This window comes from Molossus molossus, unplaced genomic scaffold, assembly GCF_014108415.1.
Source record: "Molossus molossus isolate mMolMol1 unplaced genomic scaffold, mMolMol1.p scaffold_m16_p_21, whole genome shotgun sequence".
Lineage (NCBI taxonomy): Eukaryota > Metazoa > Chordata > Mammalia > Chiroptera > Molossidae > Molossus > Molossus molossus.
Genome location: NW_023425357.1, coordinates 29,681,351 through 29,699,871, shown reverse-complemented (window position 1 = coordinate 29,699,871; position 18,521 = coordinate 29,681,351). Strand labels below are relative to the sequence as shown.

Here is an 18,521-nt window from a genome sequence, read left to right as displayed (position 1 = left end):
AGCATTCTATCACACCATCACTCTATAGTCACCAACCCTGTTTTATTTTTCTAAACACATTTATCATTATCTGACATTTATTTTTTTGCCTTGTTTCATTAGAATATAAACTCCATGAGAGCAGAGTTGTCCTGTTCATTGTTTTTTTCCAACACCTAGAACAGTGTTCCTATATACAACAACAATACTTTTTGGTATAAAATTAAAAGAATTTTTTACTTCATTAAAAACAAGCAGGTAGCTCTGGTCGTTTTGGCTCAGAGGTTAGAGCGTTGGCCAGCAGACCAAAGAGTTGCGGGTTTGATTCTGGTCAGGGGCATGTACCTCAGTTGTGGTTCAGTTCCCAGTCCTGCTTGGGGTTGTGCAGGAGGCAACCAACTGATGTGTCTCCCTCACATCGATGTTTCTCTCTTTCCCACTCTATCTGAAGATAAATGGAAAAATATCCTCTGGTGAGGATTTAAAATAAAAAACAAAAACAAGCAAGCAAACAAAAAACTTTTGGTTGCTCAGACATACAATTTTAAAATAACAAAAATAATTTTAGAATGAAGTTAGATTCCACAGCAATCGTCAGGAATTTCAACTGTAAGGAGTGATGAATGGACAATGTTTAAACATACAGGCCTTTCAGATGTATCATAATCACAGGCATGTGGCAAGGATCATGTGCCCAATTAAGCGAATATTCTTGTTACCTATTCACCAGCTCATAAATAATATATGATGGATGATCTAGAGCAGACTGCCCTGATGACTTTGCTGGGAAGAAAGGAATGACATCACTGGAGATCCTGAAGGCTCAGGCAGATGACACATAGAGCTTATGCTGTGATTGCTGAATCTCAAGCTGACTGCCAAAGAAGCCCATCTCATGCTCATTTATCAGGGGAATTCTCGGAGTCTGACAGTCACCTCTAGTTCCTCTGCCTGTTAAGGTTAAGGGGTCTCTTTGTGATCAGTGAGATGTTACAGCCCTCTAATACATATCATATTGATAACTTTTCTTAAAAATTTATTCAAATACTTAATAAAGTATGTGAATACTTAATAAAGGGAAATGGATTTGTTTAAATTCAATTTCCAGGCAACTTATGGCTGTCTTTAATACTGAACCTCTGGGTTGTCTTCAGCATTCCTCCCCACAGTCCCGCATGGATCCCCCAACCTGTTACTCCTCACAATACTCCTCACGCTGTCAACGCCCTAAACAGAATCCCCCTCCCGCCATCACTAACCACCAGACTCCTCTTCTGTTATCCATACCTCCAAAATCCCCCTTGTCACTACGCCCCAGACCATCATCAACTCCACTCCCAGGTTTACTTTCCGTGGCGCCCGGCCCCGCCCCTTTGCGTGCGGCCCCGCCCCATTGCGCGGCGTCCAGGCCAGCGGCGCCGGAAGCCCCGCCCCGGCCGGTTGCTAGGCTCCGGCAGCCGGAAGTCCCGCCTGTCGTGTGGTCACCGCCGCCGCCGCTGCTGTCGTTGTTGTTGTGGTTGGTGCTCTGAGCTCCGCGGCTCCGAGAGCCGGCTACGTCCCTTTCCCGCCGTCGCCATGAAGTGGATGTTTAAGGAGGACCACTCGCTGGGTAAGCGTCCGGACATTGGCCGGGCCGTTGGGCCGGCGCGGCTGGTGGGACCCCTCCCCCACTCGGGCCGCCCTGGGTTGGGCCGAGCAGAGCGGTTGCCGCTCCTTGGGTTCGCGTCTCCAAGGCCCCGGTCCCCCGACCGGCTCCCCACGGACTCCGTGCCGCCTTCCGGAGGCCCTCCCCGGAGCCAGGAAACTGAGGACCGAGGCCGCCGGGACGCTCGAACGAGGGCCGGGGCGTGCGTAGGTCGCGGGGGAGGAGGGCTGGGGCCCAGGGAACCCGCCCACCGGCAGGAGCGACAGTCAGTTTGGTGTGTTTCTCCCACAGAACACAGATGCGTGGAATCCGCGAAGATCCGAGCGAAATATCCTGACCGGGTTCCGGTAAGTGGACTCCCCGCCCCTTCACCTCACTGTCACCTCTGTCTTCTAGGACTCGTGATGGGGCCCAGGACCATTCAACAGTTGACAAGTTGAGGTTCCAGTCCAGGTTACAGTAGCCGACAGGCCAGACTGGGTTAGGGGTTGTCCGGGGCCGAGCGTGAGGGGCTCGAGCTGATGCTGTTTAGGGTGCTTCAACGCTGAGTCTCCTGATCTAGGCCAGTGAGCTGCCTGCAGTCTCTGGGCTCCCTCGCCAATTATGTAAGGAACGATATTCTAGGACAGGGCAACAGGTCACTGCCACTTTGGGGATTGGTGGTGGAGAGAGACTCTCACTTTGGTCTTGGAAGTGGTACTTTAGTCTCAGGACACTCTCATGTTTCACTTTGAATCCCAATCTTTACCTGACTTCTAGCTCCCTTTTCTCACCCTGGCCCTGTCATCCTTTTCTGACCAAAAAAATCTGAGAAGCTGCTGAAAACCCCTTCTCCCATGGTTTTTCCTTAATCTGTAATAAATATGATCCTATATTTCTAACATGATAGAGGAGATGGTTTCTATAGTCCTTATTGAATTTTTAAAAGGACATTAGGCCTGTTATTGTAGCTCATTGCTTGTGAACACTTCCTTTGGAGAGAGGGCAGGAGAGACACATTTGAAACCTAGTTCAGAGAGAAGCAACAGGCCAAATGAAAAGCTTGGTTCTTGGCTGGCTGGGATTGCCATTTGTTCCCATTAGTTCATGCATTCTTATTTCCTGTGTTCCTTGGGATCTTAATTCCCCTGTAGGATGAAGGCAGATTCATTCTTGGGTCTTGGAATAACTGGCTTCATATGAAACTCCCACCAGATATTCTTGGTTCTGCCCAGACAAAATGTTGAAAAGCTTTGTATTAAAGGCTGTGTTTCTCTTATGCGTGCGGAGATCAGGAATGAGAAATATAATAACTGACCACAGAAAAGCACTTACTGTTTCCTATAACATATTTATATCAGTTACCTCCAGAGTGTGTGGTTTATTAAGTCAGAGGCATATTTCTTCATGTTATGCAGTTCCCCACCCACCTCTTTGCCCACACACTATTAATCAACTCCTTGACAATGCAAGGCCAGAGTCTCACATGAGAAATCCAGTCCTGACTTCTCTTTGCTTTTCCAGGTGATTGTGGAAAAAGTCTCAGGCTCTCAGATTGTTGACATTGACAAACGGAAGTATCTGGTTCCATCTGACATCACTGTGGCTCAGTTTATGTGGATCATCAGGAAAAGGATCCAGCTTCCTTCTGAAAAGGCAATCTTCCTGTTTGTGGATAAGACAGTCCCACAGTCCAGGTGAGAGGTGTTTACTGGTTTGGCCATCTGCTTGGCTGCATACAGAACTCAAAAATTTTGGAGGTCTGAAAACTCTTAGAGATCCTAACTAGAATTCTGAATTTTCTGCTTCCTGGCATCAGGAGCTCAAGAAAAATAAGGGCTGTATTACATGGGAGTGTACTTTGGGATAAGAAAATAGAACAAGACTTGGACCTTTTTTTTTTTAATGATGAAATCCAGCCTCAGACCCCCAAGAATCCTTTAGAACAGTTGAGGACTTCCTTAGTCTTTTTTTTAAATCCTCACCCAATGACATTTTCCCAGTTTTGTTCAGATAGAGAGGAAGGAAGAGAGAGAGAGAGAGAAACATTGAGGTGAAAGGGACACATCGAGTGGTTGCCACCCGCACGACCCAACCAGGGCCGGGGACAAACTGCAACCGAGGTACGCACCCTTAGCGGAAACCGAACCCGGATCTCTCTGGACCAAAGGCCAATGCTCTATCCGCTCAGCCAAACTGGCCAGGGCGACTTCCTTAGTCTTAAGCCACCAGTAGAATTGAAGCCTAAAATGGTTTTCTTCAAATGATTCATGAAATACGTCCTGTCATTCTCCATCAGGCACTTGGGAGCCTTACTGAGGCTCGGTTTTAATCACCCTGCCTGCTTGTTCTCCAAACTCAGTCAACTCCGCAACTACGACAGTCTCTAGTTGCACCTGGTCTTCAATTTGCTAAAATGGCTGCTGTCCAGCAAAAGGCTCTGAGGTCTCTCTGTAAACTTAAGCCTCCCTTTCTACCTACCACCTGTTCCTACTGTCCAAATCTGACTATGGATAGAAGAAAATGGACTGGCTCAGTCTAATTTCATGGTCAGTCCTTTCTTGTTACTGATTGAATACTCCTAGGCCCTGTGCCACATGCCAGCCCCTCTCCCCTGAATGTGAGTTCCTGGCTGCATCTCATTTTTGTGACCCAAACTAAGTTTCTTTTGTTGCCCCTCGCCCCAAGTAGTACTTCTAAACGCTAATGCTTTCAGAAGCCCTGGGAACTAGCCCAATGTGACCAATAAATACGTTCCTTTTGAAAATCCTTGAAAGCTCCAGTAGAGGCCTAGACCATATCTAATCCTTTCCCCATGAAAGGTAGAGAGCTCTTTTTTTGGTCTTAAAAACTAAAAAGCAGAAATGCTATTTTTTGGTCTTATTTGCTCTTTCCCTGTATCCACCACCTCCACTTCCTGGTGTTAGGCAGAGAAGCAGGATAGAGGAGAGATAGAAGGTTCTTCCCTAAGGGTTGTCGACAAGAAATGCCCAAACATGTAGAGGTTTTTTATGAGGTTATTTGAGCCTGAGCTGATGACACAGTTGTTGGGAAGCAAGATCACAAATGCTTGGGAGAGTGACAGTTTTGCAGTTTATTTTATGCATTTGAAATTAAGGAAGTAACATAAGGAAGATTATTAGATGAAGGTGGGAGAAAGCAAGGTGGGGATTGTATTACAGGACAGTTAATAAGATTATGTACTTTCTTGCGGGGGAGGTTACACTTATTTCAAATGTATTTTAACCTAGATGCACAAAAACAATGAACAGGGCTTACTTAAGGCAGAGATAAATCTTTTACTAAAAAAATTATATGCCGCCCTAACTGGTTTGGCTCTGCAGTTAGAGTGTCGACCTGAGGTCCAGAGAGACCCGGGTTCAGTTCCTGCTAAGGGCACGTACCTCAGTTGCAGTTTGTCCCCTGCCCTGGTTGGGTCATGTGGGTGGCAGCCACTCGATGTGTACCTTTCACGTCGATGTTTCTCTCTCTCTCTCCCTCCCACTGTATCTGAACAAAAAAATGAAAAAATGTCCTGGCGTGAGGATAAAAAAAAAGTATTAAAAAGTTATATGCCTGGGGCAGAACTAGCCACCTTCACCTGCCCAGTTATGAATTTGTGATCAGATCACCCTATGAGGTTGCTTTCTGTAGAACCTCTTTTCATCTACAGGCCTATGTCCTGCCTGAGGTGAAGGATCACATCCTGCCTGCTGGTGCAATTGGTCTGTTACAGCTATTGCTCAGAGAGCTTTGGTTTTGCCAGGGGTGATCTTTTTTTTTTTTTTTTTTTAATCCTCACTCGAGGATATTTTTCTGTTTATTTTCAGATAGAGTGAGAGGAAGAGAGAGGGAAAGAAAGGGAGAGAGAAACATCGAGGTGAGAGGGACACATCGACTGGGTGCCTCCTTCACAACCCTGACCAGGGCTGGGAATGAACCACAATCGAGGTACAGGCCCTTGGCCTGAATTGAACTCATGATTCATTGGTCCGTGGGTCGATGCTCTGACCACTGAGCCAGACCGGCCAGGACTTGCTAGGGGTGATCTTGTCATGTCAAGCTAGGGTGGGGCTCTTCCAGCCTTTCTTCTTAGGCCTCTGGGCAGTGGGATGCTGGGTACACTGTTTACCAGGGGAGGAAGTCCCACCCATGTGTGATCACTCAGCTTCCTTAAGGTGTTAGGGGAGGTAAATCTTCATTCATATCACCTGCAACTTCGGCAAGCCTTGGCGATCTGTTTCCTCCTTCCTGGAGGTGGATTCTTAATGGGAGGATGTAGGTGACTGCAATCTATGGCATTGAGTTTATTTCCTTGGATTCTTATCCTCTGATACTTAAAGGAAATGAAGCAAGCTTCTGGGGCCATTAAGATTACTCTGATGGCTCCATGTTACTCTCACAATTAAAATGGCTGCAAATTTTAGCAAGTACCACCACCTCCCCCTCACCCCCCATTATTCCTGAGATATAAATAGAACTGGAAATGAAAAGTGATTCTCAGGGCAGCAGAGGCTGCTTCAGGGCCATTTTCTTTCCAAGTCTCATTTGCCTTTTCAACCTGGTAAGAATCTACCCTAAAAACAGATTTACACCAGTGATCAAAGTCAGGATTTTAGAGTCACTAATAAGGGCCTCTTTGCCCATGCCCTCAGGGCCTTTGGCCTCAGTTAATGATTTCCTGCCCTACACTTAAAGGAGTGGTGTTTTGTTTGGGGATTTTATTCTTAAAAACACATTTATTTACAAATAAGAGGCTTGTGACATCATGGGGCTTTATGCACATGATAGCATAAATAAAATCACCTGCACAAAATTGCTACCAGGTCTCCTTCCTAAAGCAGCTGGTGTGTGACTCAGCTCCTCCATCTCCTTCCCCAAGCAGTTTAGCAACCTTTTTCTCAGTTCTTTCCAGACTCCTTAGGGAGGCCCAGAGCCTCTCTTAATCTTCAACCAGGGCTTGCTGCCACCTTCAGAGAGGCTGGGGAAATGAGTTGGGAAAGGATGAGTCCAACCCTATAGGAGCCCTCCCCCATCCAATGACAGACAGGTCTGCATAAGGATCAGTTATGCCTGAGGCTGAGTGATAGTTATACCTTTCTTGGAGCAGAACTTTGGGAGAGTGTTCTGATTCAAGAAATAGAGACAAAGGCAAGTCCCTAAGAGTTTTACTTCCTAAATTCTTTCTGAGTTCTATTTTTTAAACGGGGGGATCTCAGTTGCCTTCTCGCATTTAGCGTTGGAAAGTTGAATTCCCTGCTTAGGTGCCTGCATCCAGAATCAGACCAAAAACGAAGAGAACTATGGGTTGGGGCAGATAGGACTTGAGAAAGCATGTCGGTGTACAAATTTCCCAGTCATGGCATTGGAGGGGAACCCAGACCTGGCAATGGTGCCTACCTTTTGGCCTGTCGTTAAGAACACAGACAAGAGTCTTGTTAATCTTGTTTTAAATAGAAACAGGAGTATATTATTAAAATGTCTCTTAAGATATGATAATTTGGGAATGTTACATTGGTAAACCTGTGCTATTTAAGATCTTAAAAGAGGTACTAAGTAAAAGGAAGTTGTGATGTCCTTTAAAAAAATTTTTTTTTTTCCTTTATTGATTTTGGAGAGAGAGGGGAAGTGAGAAGGAGAGAGAGAGATAGAAACATTGATGTGAGAGAACATTGATTGCCACCTCCTGCATATCCCCCACCAGGGATTAGGCCCACCACCTGGGCATGAGCCCTGACTGGGAATTGAAGCGGTGACCTCTTGGTGCATGGGTCAACACTCAACCACTGAGCCACACCAGCAGGACAGTGATGTCCTTTTTTTGTTGTTAATCCTCCCCTGAGGATGTTTTTTTCCATTGTTTTTATTTATTTTTTATCCTCACCCGAGGACATTTTCCATTTTTTCTTCAGATAGAGTGGGAGGGGGGGAGAGAGAGAGAGAGAGAGAGAGAAAGAGAAATAGAAATATCAACATGAAAGGGACACATCGAGTGGCTGCCACCCGCACAACCAACCAGGGCTGGGAACAAACTGCAACCGAGGTACGTGCCCTTAGCGGGAACTGAACCCAGGCCTCTCTGGACTGCAGGCCGACGCTCTAACTGCTGAGCCAAACTGGCCAAGACTGTTTTTTTTTTTAAACAGAGAATGGAAGGGAGGGGAGAGAGGGAGAGACAGAGAGTAACATTGATATGAGAGAGGCACATCAATTGGTTGCCTCCTGCAGGAGCTCCGTTAGGGCCGGGGAATCTAACCTGAACCCTTGACCCTCTGGTGCTCTGGCTGATGCTCTAACCACTGAACCATGCTGGCCAGGGTAGAAGTTGTGATGTCTTATAGTCCATCAAACTTCATTTAGAAAGGTGCTTAAATCAAGCACTTTTGATCATTTCTGGGTAAATAACTCTTCAATAATGGGGTTTATTTCAGTCATTACACAAGGTTTATTTATATCAGAGAAAAATCTGATAAAAGGAACAAGCAGTACTTAATTTTTATTTTGCAGAATCTCAGGGAGCCCTCAGGGTCTTATTAGTTTCACTTTGTTTATCCAGGATCCACAGCAGTGGCCATTGTCTTCCAACTTCACCCCACCTATCCTCTCTCTGCTGGAAAAGAGAGAAATCCAGGTCCATGGAAGCATGTGTGCTTCAAAGCAGATGGGCAGCCAGGTGTGCCTCTCAATCCAGCTAATTCATGAGTCAGCCTGGATCCCACAGCGTCCATGACCTGACCTGGGTTGGGGGACAAGGGGAGGTTCTGCAGGGAATAGGCATCAACACAGTTCTAGGTTAGCCTCCTGATTCATAGGCTGTTGAGTAGCTACAGCATGGCCGTTCCTGGATATGGATCCTTCTGAAGGCTATCGGTCGGTTGGTTTGGATCTGTGACCCTGAATGGCTTTGTGGGAGACAAGGTTTTAGGGGGCAATTTAAATTCTGTTCTGTATTTTAGGATCCCACCACACCTTAGATTGGCTTCATGGCTTGAATCTGCCACTCCCTTTTCCCATGTCTTTCCTCATCAGACTCAGAGCTTGGAAGGTGGCAGTACCCCTTGTTCTCAGCAGTAGCCTTCTCAGATGAGTGCATATAATACTTGATAGACTGGAGGCCACCTTTGGGTGTCTTCTGCAATCAGTAACTTAGGCTGGAAGCCTTGGAGTTGTAGTGCTGTTTATGAGTTGTTTGGCCATCTAGCAAGCCTGTGTAGCTTAGCCAGGCGCACACATCAGAGCTGCCTCTGTGCTTCAGGGTCCTCAGCTGTTCCAGCAGTGGGCTGCTCACTGCTCTGTGGCTCAGCCTCTGCGAATTCTTAGAGGGAAGGTCGTTTGCTTGGAGGCTCATGGAACTTGTCTTGACTGATACAGCAGCCTTCTGCAGTAGACAGCCTGTCGACTAGGGTCACATTTTGCATCCTACACTTCCACTGACTATTCTTTGGGACTTAAAAACATTTTTCTTAAAAACTATATTTGTGCCCAACTGGTGTGGTTCAGTGGATTGAGCATCATCCCATGTATTGAGAGGTCCTGGTTTGATTCCCAGTTGGGGGACATGCCCCTGGTTGTGGGCTTGATTCCTAGTTGGGGACATGCAGGAGGCAGCTGATTGATGTTTCTCTCTCTAAAAAAAAATCAGCCCTGGCCAGTTTGGCTCAGCGGTTAGAGCGTCGGCCTGCGGTCTGGAGAGACCCGGGTTCGGTTCCCGCTAAGGGCACGTACTTCGGTTGCAGTTTGTCCCCGGCCCTGGTTGGTCGTGCGGGTGGCAGCCACTCGATGTGTCCCTTCACATTGATGTTTCTCTTTCTCTCTCTCCCTTCCTCTCTCTCCCTCCCACTCTATCTGTACAAAAAATGGAAAAATATCCTCGGGTGAGGATAAAAAAAATAAAAAAATTAAAAAAAAATCAGTGGAAACATGAAAAAAAACCCCAAAAAACTATATTTGTGGCCCAGATCTTTTTGGCTCCAGACCAGATTAATATGACTGTGTGTGTCGCCTGTTACTGCATGCTGCTTTCAAACCATACTGTACAGATGTGTCAGTCTTCTTTCATGGTACCCCGGGAAGCCTCGAAGTCGGGCATTCAGTCGTGGGCTGCTGAAGGGAGTGTTTAGCTCCTAGTGTTGAGCATTGTCAGTTTTCAAATTCCTGCCCAACGGGTACCCTGAGTATAAGGATACAGTGCTACTGCCAACTAAATAAAGTTCCCACACAAGGCTGCATGACAGAAAAGGAGAACAGTGAGAGGGCTCTTCAAGTCATTAGGCATAGCCATCTCGTTGTCAAATTACAGGATCTGAAGGAGAGAGCTCTGAGACCTGGCTACTCTGTGTGTGATGCAGAAGCCAGCAGCAGTGAGTGGCCTTACCTGGGAACTTGTTAGAAATGTAGAGTCACAGGACCCACCCCAGCCTTCTGGTGTTGTATCACGTTTGTTTGTGTGTGTGAGAAGCACTGTGCTCAGGAAGATCTCTGCAGAAGGTACAGGGATGCTGACATTAGGACATTAGATCTAGCTCTGTGTGCACTTGGAGGCAGTTTAGCTTGGTGCTAAGAATGTCTCCTTGCTTTGTGACCTGGGGTAAATTATTTAGCCTCTGCCTCGCTTTTATCTATGAACTATGGATGATGATAGTCCCTGCCTCGTAAGATTGTTGTGAGGCTTATGTATGTAATGCACTTAGAATAGGGCTTGGCACATACATGTTTGCTCTTGTATTTTTTTTTTTTTTTTATCCTCACCTGAGGACATTTTTTCATTTTTTGTTCAGACAGAGTGGGGAAGAGAGAGAGAAACATTGATGTGAAAAGGACACATCGAGTGGCTGCCTCCTGCACGGCCCTGACCCAACCAGGGCCAGGGACAAACTGCAACCGAAGTACTTGCTCTCAGCGGGAACTGAACCCGGGTCTCTCTGGACCTCAGGCCGATGCTCATAACTGCTGAGCCAAACCGGCCAGGGCTATAGTTAGTACTTTTATGATTAGCCTCTGTAGCTGCAAGGGCTCTGGTCAAACAAATTAAAAAACTAAGTTTTACTTAAAAGACAATGGAATCTAAAGACAGAAAGCCCCATGATTATCCCCACTTCCCACCTCAGAGTCTGCCTTAAGACTGTGCTGGGTCCACTGGTCATTGTTCACTGCAGATAGCATACAGAAGTCTGAGGTGGGACACTGATGTTTATTTATTTATTTTTAATTTTTTTTTTTATTGATTTTTTAGAGAGAGAGGAAGGAATATTGAGAGAGATAGAAACACTGATGAGAGAGAACATCGATTAGCCGCCTCCTGCATGCCCCCCACTGGGGATTGGGTCCACAACCTGGGCATGTGCCCTGACTGGGAATCAAAGCAGCGACCTCTTGGTGCATGGGTTGATGCTCAACCACTGAGCCACACTGGCCAGGTGACACTGATGTTTATAAAGCTACTCGAGTATTTCTAATTCAGCAGGGCTTCCATCTTGCTAGGAAAAGAGCAGAACTAAGTCTGTCAGATAGAAGCAAACTTGACATAAGCACCAAAGGGGGCTGCCTTTGAATTCCACACAATGTCTGTTATTTCTGTGTCTAAACCCCTGGTGATAGTAGGGAGATGGTAGGGATAGGTGCCATCAACGTCACTCTGGAACTTGGTCAAATGGGGCAAAGGGAGTTGTGTTAATAGCTATAGCTGTTTCCCCCTTAGCCTCATTCTGGGGAGTCTCAGAGAAAAGCAGAGTTCCTTGGGGCATTCCCAACCACCAGGGTAAAAGTCTCGAGAGACTCAGCTACTTGTTCAAGCTCTTTGCTAGTTGCTGGCTACTTGCTCTACTTCCTGTTGTCACTCTTCTTCCTGATCACATGGCTCTTAAAGATAAGTATCTTAAATAATAAAAATAAAAAAAGGACAAGCATCTATCTTCCTTTGGCAGAGGGACTGGTTCTCACCCCGAATGCACATGGAACCATCTTTAGCATTTTATTTTTTTATTTTTATATCCTCACCCAAGGACATTTTTTGATATTTTGTTCAGATAGTGGGAGGGAGAGAGAGAGAAACATCGATGTGAAAGGGACACATTGAGTAGCTGCCCCCTACACAACCCAACCAGGGCCGGGGACAAACTGCAACTGAGGTACGTGCCCTTAGCGGGAACCGAACCTGGGTCTCTCGGGATCACAGGCTGACGCTGTAACCACTGAGCCAAACTGGCCAGGCCAATCTTTAGCATTTTAAAACATACTTATGTACCGATGCCTAGGTCCTACACCTCCAGAGGTGCTGATTTAATTGGTCTGTGATGGGACTTATGCGTGAAGATTTTTTAAATTTTTTATTTATTTTTTTAAAATCCTCACCTGAGGATATTTTTTAATTTATTTTCAGACAGAGTGGGAGGGAGAGATAGAGAGAGAGAGAGAGAAACATCAATATGAGAGAGAGACATTGACCGGTTGCCTCCCACATGACCCCAATCAGGGCCGCAGACCGAACTGCAACCCAGGCACACGCCCTTGACTGGAATCAAACCCACCACTCTTTGGTCTGCGGGCTGATGTGCTAACTGCTTAGCCATACCGGCCAGGACATGAAGATTCTTTTTAAAGCTTTTCATTATTTCTGATGTGCAGTCAAAGTTGAGACCCACCACTTCAGGTGTTCTCATGAGCAGGGGTTCCTTCCTCTATATACTGCTCCTCAAGTCCTCACATGTTCCAGGGCAGTGTTGTCAACGGGAGTGGCATGCAAGCTATATACTTGTAATTTTTAAATTTTTTAGTAGTCACGTTAAGAAAGAAAGACACGCCTGGCCAGTGTGGCTCAGTGGTTGAGTGTCGACCCATGTACCAAGAGGTCGCCAGTTCCATTCCCGGTCTGAGTACATGCCCAGTGGGGGGCAGGCTGGAGGTGGGCAATTGATATTCTCTCTCATCGATGTTTCTCTCTCTCCTTCTCCCTTCCTCTCTCTCTCAAAACCAATAAAAGGAAAAAAAATTTAAAAAGAAAGAAAAACACATGAAATGAATTGTAGCGATATTTTATTTATCCATTATATCCAAAATGTCATCATTTCAATATGTAATCAAAATTGAGATATTTTACATCCTTTTTTTTTTTGTCTTTGAAATCTTGTGTATGTTTTATACTTATTGCATATCCCAGTTCAAAGGCAGCTTTTTTTCCCCCATTGATTTGAGAGAGAGAGGAAGGAAGTAGGAGGGAGGGGGAGAGGCATCGATTTGTTGTTCCACTTATTTATGCACTCATTGGCAGATTCTTGTATATGCCCTGACTGGGGATTGAACCACAACCTTGACATATTGGGACAACCACCTGAGCTACCCAGCCAGGGCAGCACATTCCAATTCAGATGAGCCACATTTCAAGTGCTGAGTATAGTTAGCGACTACTGTATTGTACAGTAAAAATGCAGGACATTTGTATCATAGCAGAAATTTCAGGCAGACAGTGCTGTTCTAGAGACTTTTTATTTTACAAATTCCAGGTTAAGATATCCTCACAAGGAGCACTGTTTCATTGCACAAGATGCCGATGACAGCCATTTCGTATTCAGACTCATCCACCTCCCCACTTTGTTACTTAATAATTCTCATCTACCCACACAGCTAAATGGGCTGAGCTTGAAAATGGGTGGGAATACTAAGAAAGGAAAAAATGCCCCTTTACAAATGTAGCCCATGTCCCCATTTACATGCAGGTCCCACACAGCCCCCCAGGAGCACAGTAGCAGTCATTGCTTCACCCACTTCAAGCTCTGGACCCGTCATTATCCACCCCAGTAGCCCTTGTTTTACTGAGTCCTGCATTTAGCAACTATTGTGACCTGTTTAGGCTGGCGACCTCTGATGTCTTCAGCTGACTCTCAGACTGCTACCTTACTGCTCATTCTGGTTAACCTCACCACTCATGGTTGAGCTGATGTTTAGCACATGTCTTTGACTCCTGCTCATCTCTAATAGTACAGCCATGTGGCTAGAGCTTGTTCAGGGTTCCAGATGTTACTAGTCTTACTCTGGCGTTGGTACAGCTTGGTTTCATGGCAGAGAACTAGATTAGGTCTCCCCTACTACAGTCTGGTTTATGGTTTAAGGAAAGCCAGCTTTCCCACTCACATATTTAGTTGGAACAGTATCTATCGCTGGAGGGTTCCTAGGAAGGTCAGGCAGGGTTCTTTGGATCCCGGATACAATCTGAAAGATGTTTGCATCACATGTGAGGAAAAGAACTTCTATTTGGTTACACTGACACAGGTCTCTGGGGCACAGGGTTTTTGGTGGGGGAGTTTCCACAAGAATGAACCCACTTGTACTTACATGTTAGTTACAGGTTAGAAATCTTAAATCAGCCTGAAGCAGAAGAAAGCTCCATGTACTCTTCCTTTCCTTGGTTTTCCCATACAGGGAAGGGCCTCTTAGGCTCTTAATTTTGCTTAGTTTTTTTTCCCCTTGCCCATGGCAGTCAGAAAGCATTTAAATGTACTAACCAGTACTAACCAGCCAGTCCCACTCAAGGAGCTAGATAGAGCTGGCCTCTGAAGGATCTACTTTGTGAGGGTGAGTGCAAATGGCCTTGCCATGGAGCAGAAGGGAGATTTGATTCTAGTCTTGTGATCCCCAGAGGCCTAATTTACCTGAATCTTTAGTGGCTCTATTTGCCTTCCTTACCACAAGAATGTAGCTCTCCTGAGACCTGAATTTTTTTTTTTCTTTATTTTTATCCCCACCTGAGGACATTTTTGCATTTATCTTCAGATAGAGCCGGAGAGAGGGAGGGAGAGAGAGAGAGAAAAACATCAATGTGAGAGAGACACATCAACTGATTGCCACCCACATGACCCCAAATGGGGACATATTACAACCTAGGTACGTGCCCTTAGCGGGAACCGAACCCAGGTCTCTCTGGTCTGTGGGCCGACGCTCTAACCACTGAGCATAATTGGCCAGGGTAAGACCTGAATTTCTTTTTACCAAAGGTGTGGAAAAGAGTAAACTAGCTTTAGTAGTCAAGTTCCTTATCCATAAGTCATCTTTCTCCCAAAACCTAGACTCAGTAACCAAACCCAATTCTCAATGTTGTTGTTTTTTTCTTTTTAAAAACTTTATTTCAATATAACTATGCTTACAGAAATACACTCATATTGGTGAATAGAATGCAATTTAACTTATTTTACATGATTTGAACCAAAAATTTGTACATAGTTGAAGCATTTTTACTTTTTATCCTTAACCTGAGGACATTTTTGCATTTACTTCAGAAAGAGCAGGAGGGAAAGAGGGAGGAAGAGAGAGAGAAACACTGATGTGAGAGAGACACACCAAGTGGTTGCCACCCACACGACCCCAACCAGGGCCGGGGAGAAACTGCAACCAAGGTACGTGCCCTTAGTGGGAACTGAACCCAGGACACACTGGTCTGTGGGCCGACGCTCTAACTGCTGAGCCAGACCAGGCAGGGCAGTTGAAGCATTGTTAAAAAAAGGATTTGCTCTGGTCAATGTGGCTCAGTTAGTTGGGTGTCATCCCATGCATTGAAAAGTTGCTGGTTTGATTCCTGTTCAGAGCACATGCCCAGGTTTCCAGCACATGCTTGATTCCGGTAGGGGGCGTGCAAGAGGTAGCTGTTCATTGTTTTGCTCTTAACGTTAATGTTTCTCTCCCTCTAAAAATCGATAACAATCTGTTTTAAAAATCTTAAAAGGCCCTAGCCGGTTTGGCTCGCTAGTTAGCTCACAGACCGAAGGGTCAAGGGTTTAATTTCTAGTCAAGGGCGGGTACCTGGGTTGCAGATTTGATCCCTGGCCCGTCACTTGTGGGAGGCAATTGATCTATGTTTCTCTCGCTTTATCTCCTCTCCCTTCCTTCTACTCTCTCTTAAAATCAACGGAAAAATATCCTTGGGTGAGGATTTTAAAAAATCTTAAAAGAATTTGCAATCTGGTTTATTTTTCATCTCTTACAAATATATATAAAAGATTCTTCTTCACCCAGCTAGTGTGGTTCAGTTGGTTGAGTATTGTCCCATGCACCAGGTGGTCACTGGTTCAATTACAGGTCATGGCATGTGCCCAGGTTGCAGACTCGATGCCCATTAGGGGGTATGTAGGAGGCAGCAGATCAATGTTTCTGTCTTTCCCTCTTCCTCTGAAATCAATAAAAAAATATATTTAAAAAAATAGATCCTCCATCAAATGCTGCTAAAGCAGGCAACAAGAACTTTGAGAAATTAACCTTTGGTTTGTCTCTGAAAAATAACGCACATTGTATTGTAAAAGTTTATGAAGTTGGTGCAGCAAAACTGTTGTAACATTTCAGTGCCGGTTCACAAAGTTCAGTAACTGATGGATGCTGAAAAGGGTAGGGAGAGTCTATGTAAACATGTTCAATGTTGTTTTTTTGTTTTTCTCTTTCAAGCCTAACTATGGGACAACTTTACGAGAAGGAAAAAGATGAAGATGGATTCTTGTATGTGGCCTACAGTGGAGAGAACACGTTTGGCTTCTGAGGGCCAGTGCTGGGCTGGGTGCATCATACCTGCTTGTGTATCTTGTAAATAGCTGGCCAGTTTCAGTTACTATACCAGAACCTCTTCACATAGACCTATTAGTGCATTTGTAACTGGATTGATTTCTTAATATATTGGAAGGTTTTTGTTTCCTTAGACTAGTAAATTATCATAAAGATTTTTATTTTGAGTTTTTCTTTTTGTGCACTGTCCTCATGGCTATACTTTCCAGAGAACTTGTTCCTCTGGGAATCATATTTAATGAAGATATTTCCATATTGAAGTGAGGTGGGTGGGGTATTAAAGTGAAAGGGAGGGAAATGATGCATTTATTCTGGATTATATTTGAAGTGTTAGATGGCTAAGTATTAAAAGCATCCAAATTAAATCCTTAGCAATCAGAACACTTGCTTTACTAGATTTTTGCCAACTGCCAATCATGTTGGACTGAGCTAATCTGTTCCTCTTTCTGAAACTATTAAGGTAAATAATTAACAATAAAACTTCCTCTTATAAAGGCATTGCATTGTGACCATGTCCTTTATTCACTATCTTTTAGATGGGTCAGAGCAGTGGTTCCTATATCTGCCAGGCGAAGAGGAGGGTTTGTGGGGCCATGCAGCACAGCTGGGAACAGAAAGCAGGGGTGTGTGTCATAAGAAGGGACTTTTTAAAGTGGTTAATATGTTCACATGGTTCAGATACCAAGCCTCTATAAAAAGGTATACGTTAGCTCTGGCTGCTGTGGCTCGGTTGGAGCATTGTCCTGTACAAAAGGTTTCAGATTTGATTCCTGGTCAGAGCACATACCTAGGTTGCAGGTTCGACTCCCTGGTCAGGGTGCATACTAAGGGCAAAAGACGGGAAAGCAACCAATCAATGTTTCTCTCTCATATTGATGCCCCCCCACCCCCTTTCTCCTCTCTCTGAAAAAATCAAACATGTCCTTGAGTGAGGATGAAAAAAACCCAAAAAGGTATACATTGAGAACTCCCACCACTGCCTTCCGACTACCCCTAATCCTCCACCTTTGGGAAATTATTTTTACTGGCTGCTGCTTTCTTTCTAATATTTATTGTCGGAAGTACAGTTAAATATGAATATATATCCTTAGTTGTTTCTTCTTATACAAAAGAAAACACATTATATACTTATGTATATTGTTTTTTTCATTTAACAGTATATCTTGGTGATCTTCCCGTATTTACAGCAAATAGTACTGTACGGTATAGATATATGATTGTTACTTAACTAGTTCCCTGTGAATGGCAATCTTTTTGGGTTGTCTGCAATCTTTTACTGTTACATATAGTGTTGGGATGATACATAAAGCCTTTATATGTACCTGCACTTAAGGTGCTCCTCTTCAATCTCTTTTTTCTAAAAATCAAGATTTAGCCCTGGCCGGTTTGGCTCAGTGGTTAGAGCGTTGGCCTGCGGTCCAGAGAGACCCGGGTTTGGTTCCTGCTAAGGGCATGTACCTCGGTTGCAGTTTGTTCCCAGCACTGGTTGGGTCATGTGGGTGGCAACCACTTGATGTGTCCCTTTCATGTCGGTGTTTCTCTCTCGCTCTCTCTCTCCCACTTTATCTGAACAAAAAACGAAAAAAATGTCCTCCGGTGAGTATGTTAAAAAAAAAAAAAAAAAGATTGAGATTTTTCCAGGCCCATGAGGTTCATGATTTTCGAAGAGGAAATGCTTACTTCCCAGCCCAGATCTTCCTCAGACAGACTGTTGGAGCCTAGAGCCCTACATAGATCATCAGAATAAAGAAACCAGGTATCGCCCAACGATCTAAGAACATGTAGTTAAAATGACTGTCATATTTCTACTGGAGAACAAAGATCTTGAGCTTCATCTTTACCAAATTATATAAGCAATCCGTCAAAGCTTTCTACTGATGTCAGCTTCCCGATTGGGATCAGAAGAAACAAGCATCTTGTTGGTCTTTCCCAAACCTGACCCAATAAAATATGTGGCCCTCTTTGCTGGTAGTTTCAAACTAGAACAGAAACTAACCTTTGCGTTAGCAAGGTAAAGGGGAAGGAACAAGTTCTGTGTTACAAGGAATCTTGTTGGCAGTGACATAACACCCAAGTCAAACTGACAAGCTCTAAAAAGGCAGTTTATCATTTTAACTCAAGGATGGTTCACTGGCTTCAGGCATAGCTTGAACCAGAGATCAAATGATAACATCAAAACTCCATCTCTTGGTTTTGTTTTCCTCTGTGTTGACTTCATTTTCAGGCACATTCCTTCCATGTTGTGGCCAAAGTGGCCTCATCAGCTTAGCAAATCCAAATCCAGTAGAAGAGCATTTCTTCTGAGAACAATGTCAAAAGTTCCTGGGAGGACTCTGGCCTTGTTGAATTACTAAACAACCCCCTGCTTGGGGGAGGGACT

The 18,521-nt window shown here is 44.7% G+C and overlaps 1 protein-coding gene across 1 annotated transcript; it reads left to right on the top strand.

Moving 5' to 3' along the window:
• Positions 1-1,435: 1,435 nt before the first annotated feature.
• GABARAPL2 (GABA type A receptor associated protein like 2) lies at positions 1,436-16,639 on the top strand. The gene is made up of 4 exons (XM_036275833.1): positions 1,436-1,588; positions 1,916-1,971; positions 3,128-3,300; positions 16,028-16,639. The coding sequence occupies exons 1-4, from the start codon at positions 1,555-1,557 to the stop codon at positions 16,116-16,118; spliced, it is 354 nt and encodes a 117-aa protein (XP_036131726.1). The 5' UTR covers positions 1,436-1,554; the 3' UTR covers positions 16,119-16,639.
• The last annotated feature ends 1,882 nt before the right edge of the window (positions 16,640-18,521 follow it).

Coding starts and splice junctions, on each gene's coding strand:
- GABARAPL2 (XM_036275833.1), top strand. CDS start 1,555: ATGAAGTGGATGTTTAAGGAGGACCACTCGCTGG. Junction 1,589..1,915: donor TAAGGAGGACCACTCGCTGG/GTAAGCGTCCGG, acceptor TTTCTCCCACAG/AACACAGATGCGTGGAATCC. Junction 1,972..3,127: donor AATATCCTGACCGGGTTCCG/GTAAGTGGACTC, acceptor TTGCTTTTCCAG/GTGATTGTGGAAAAAGTCTC.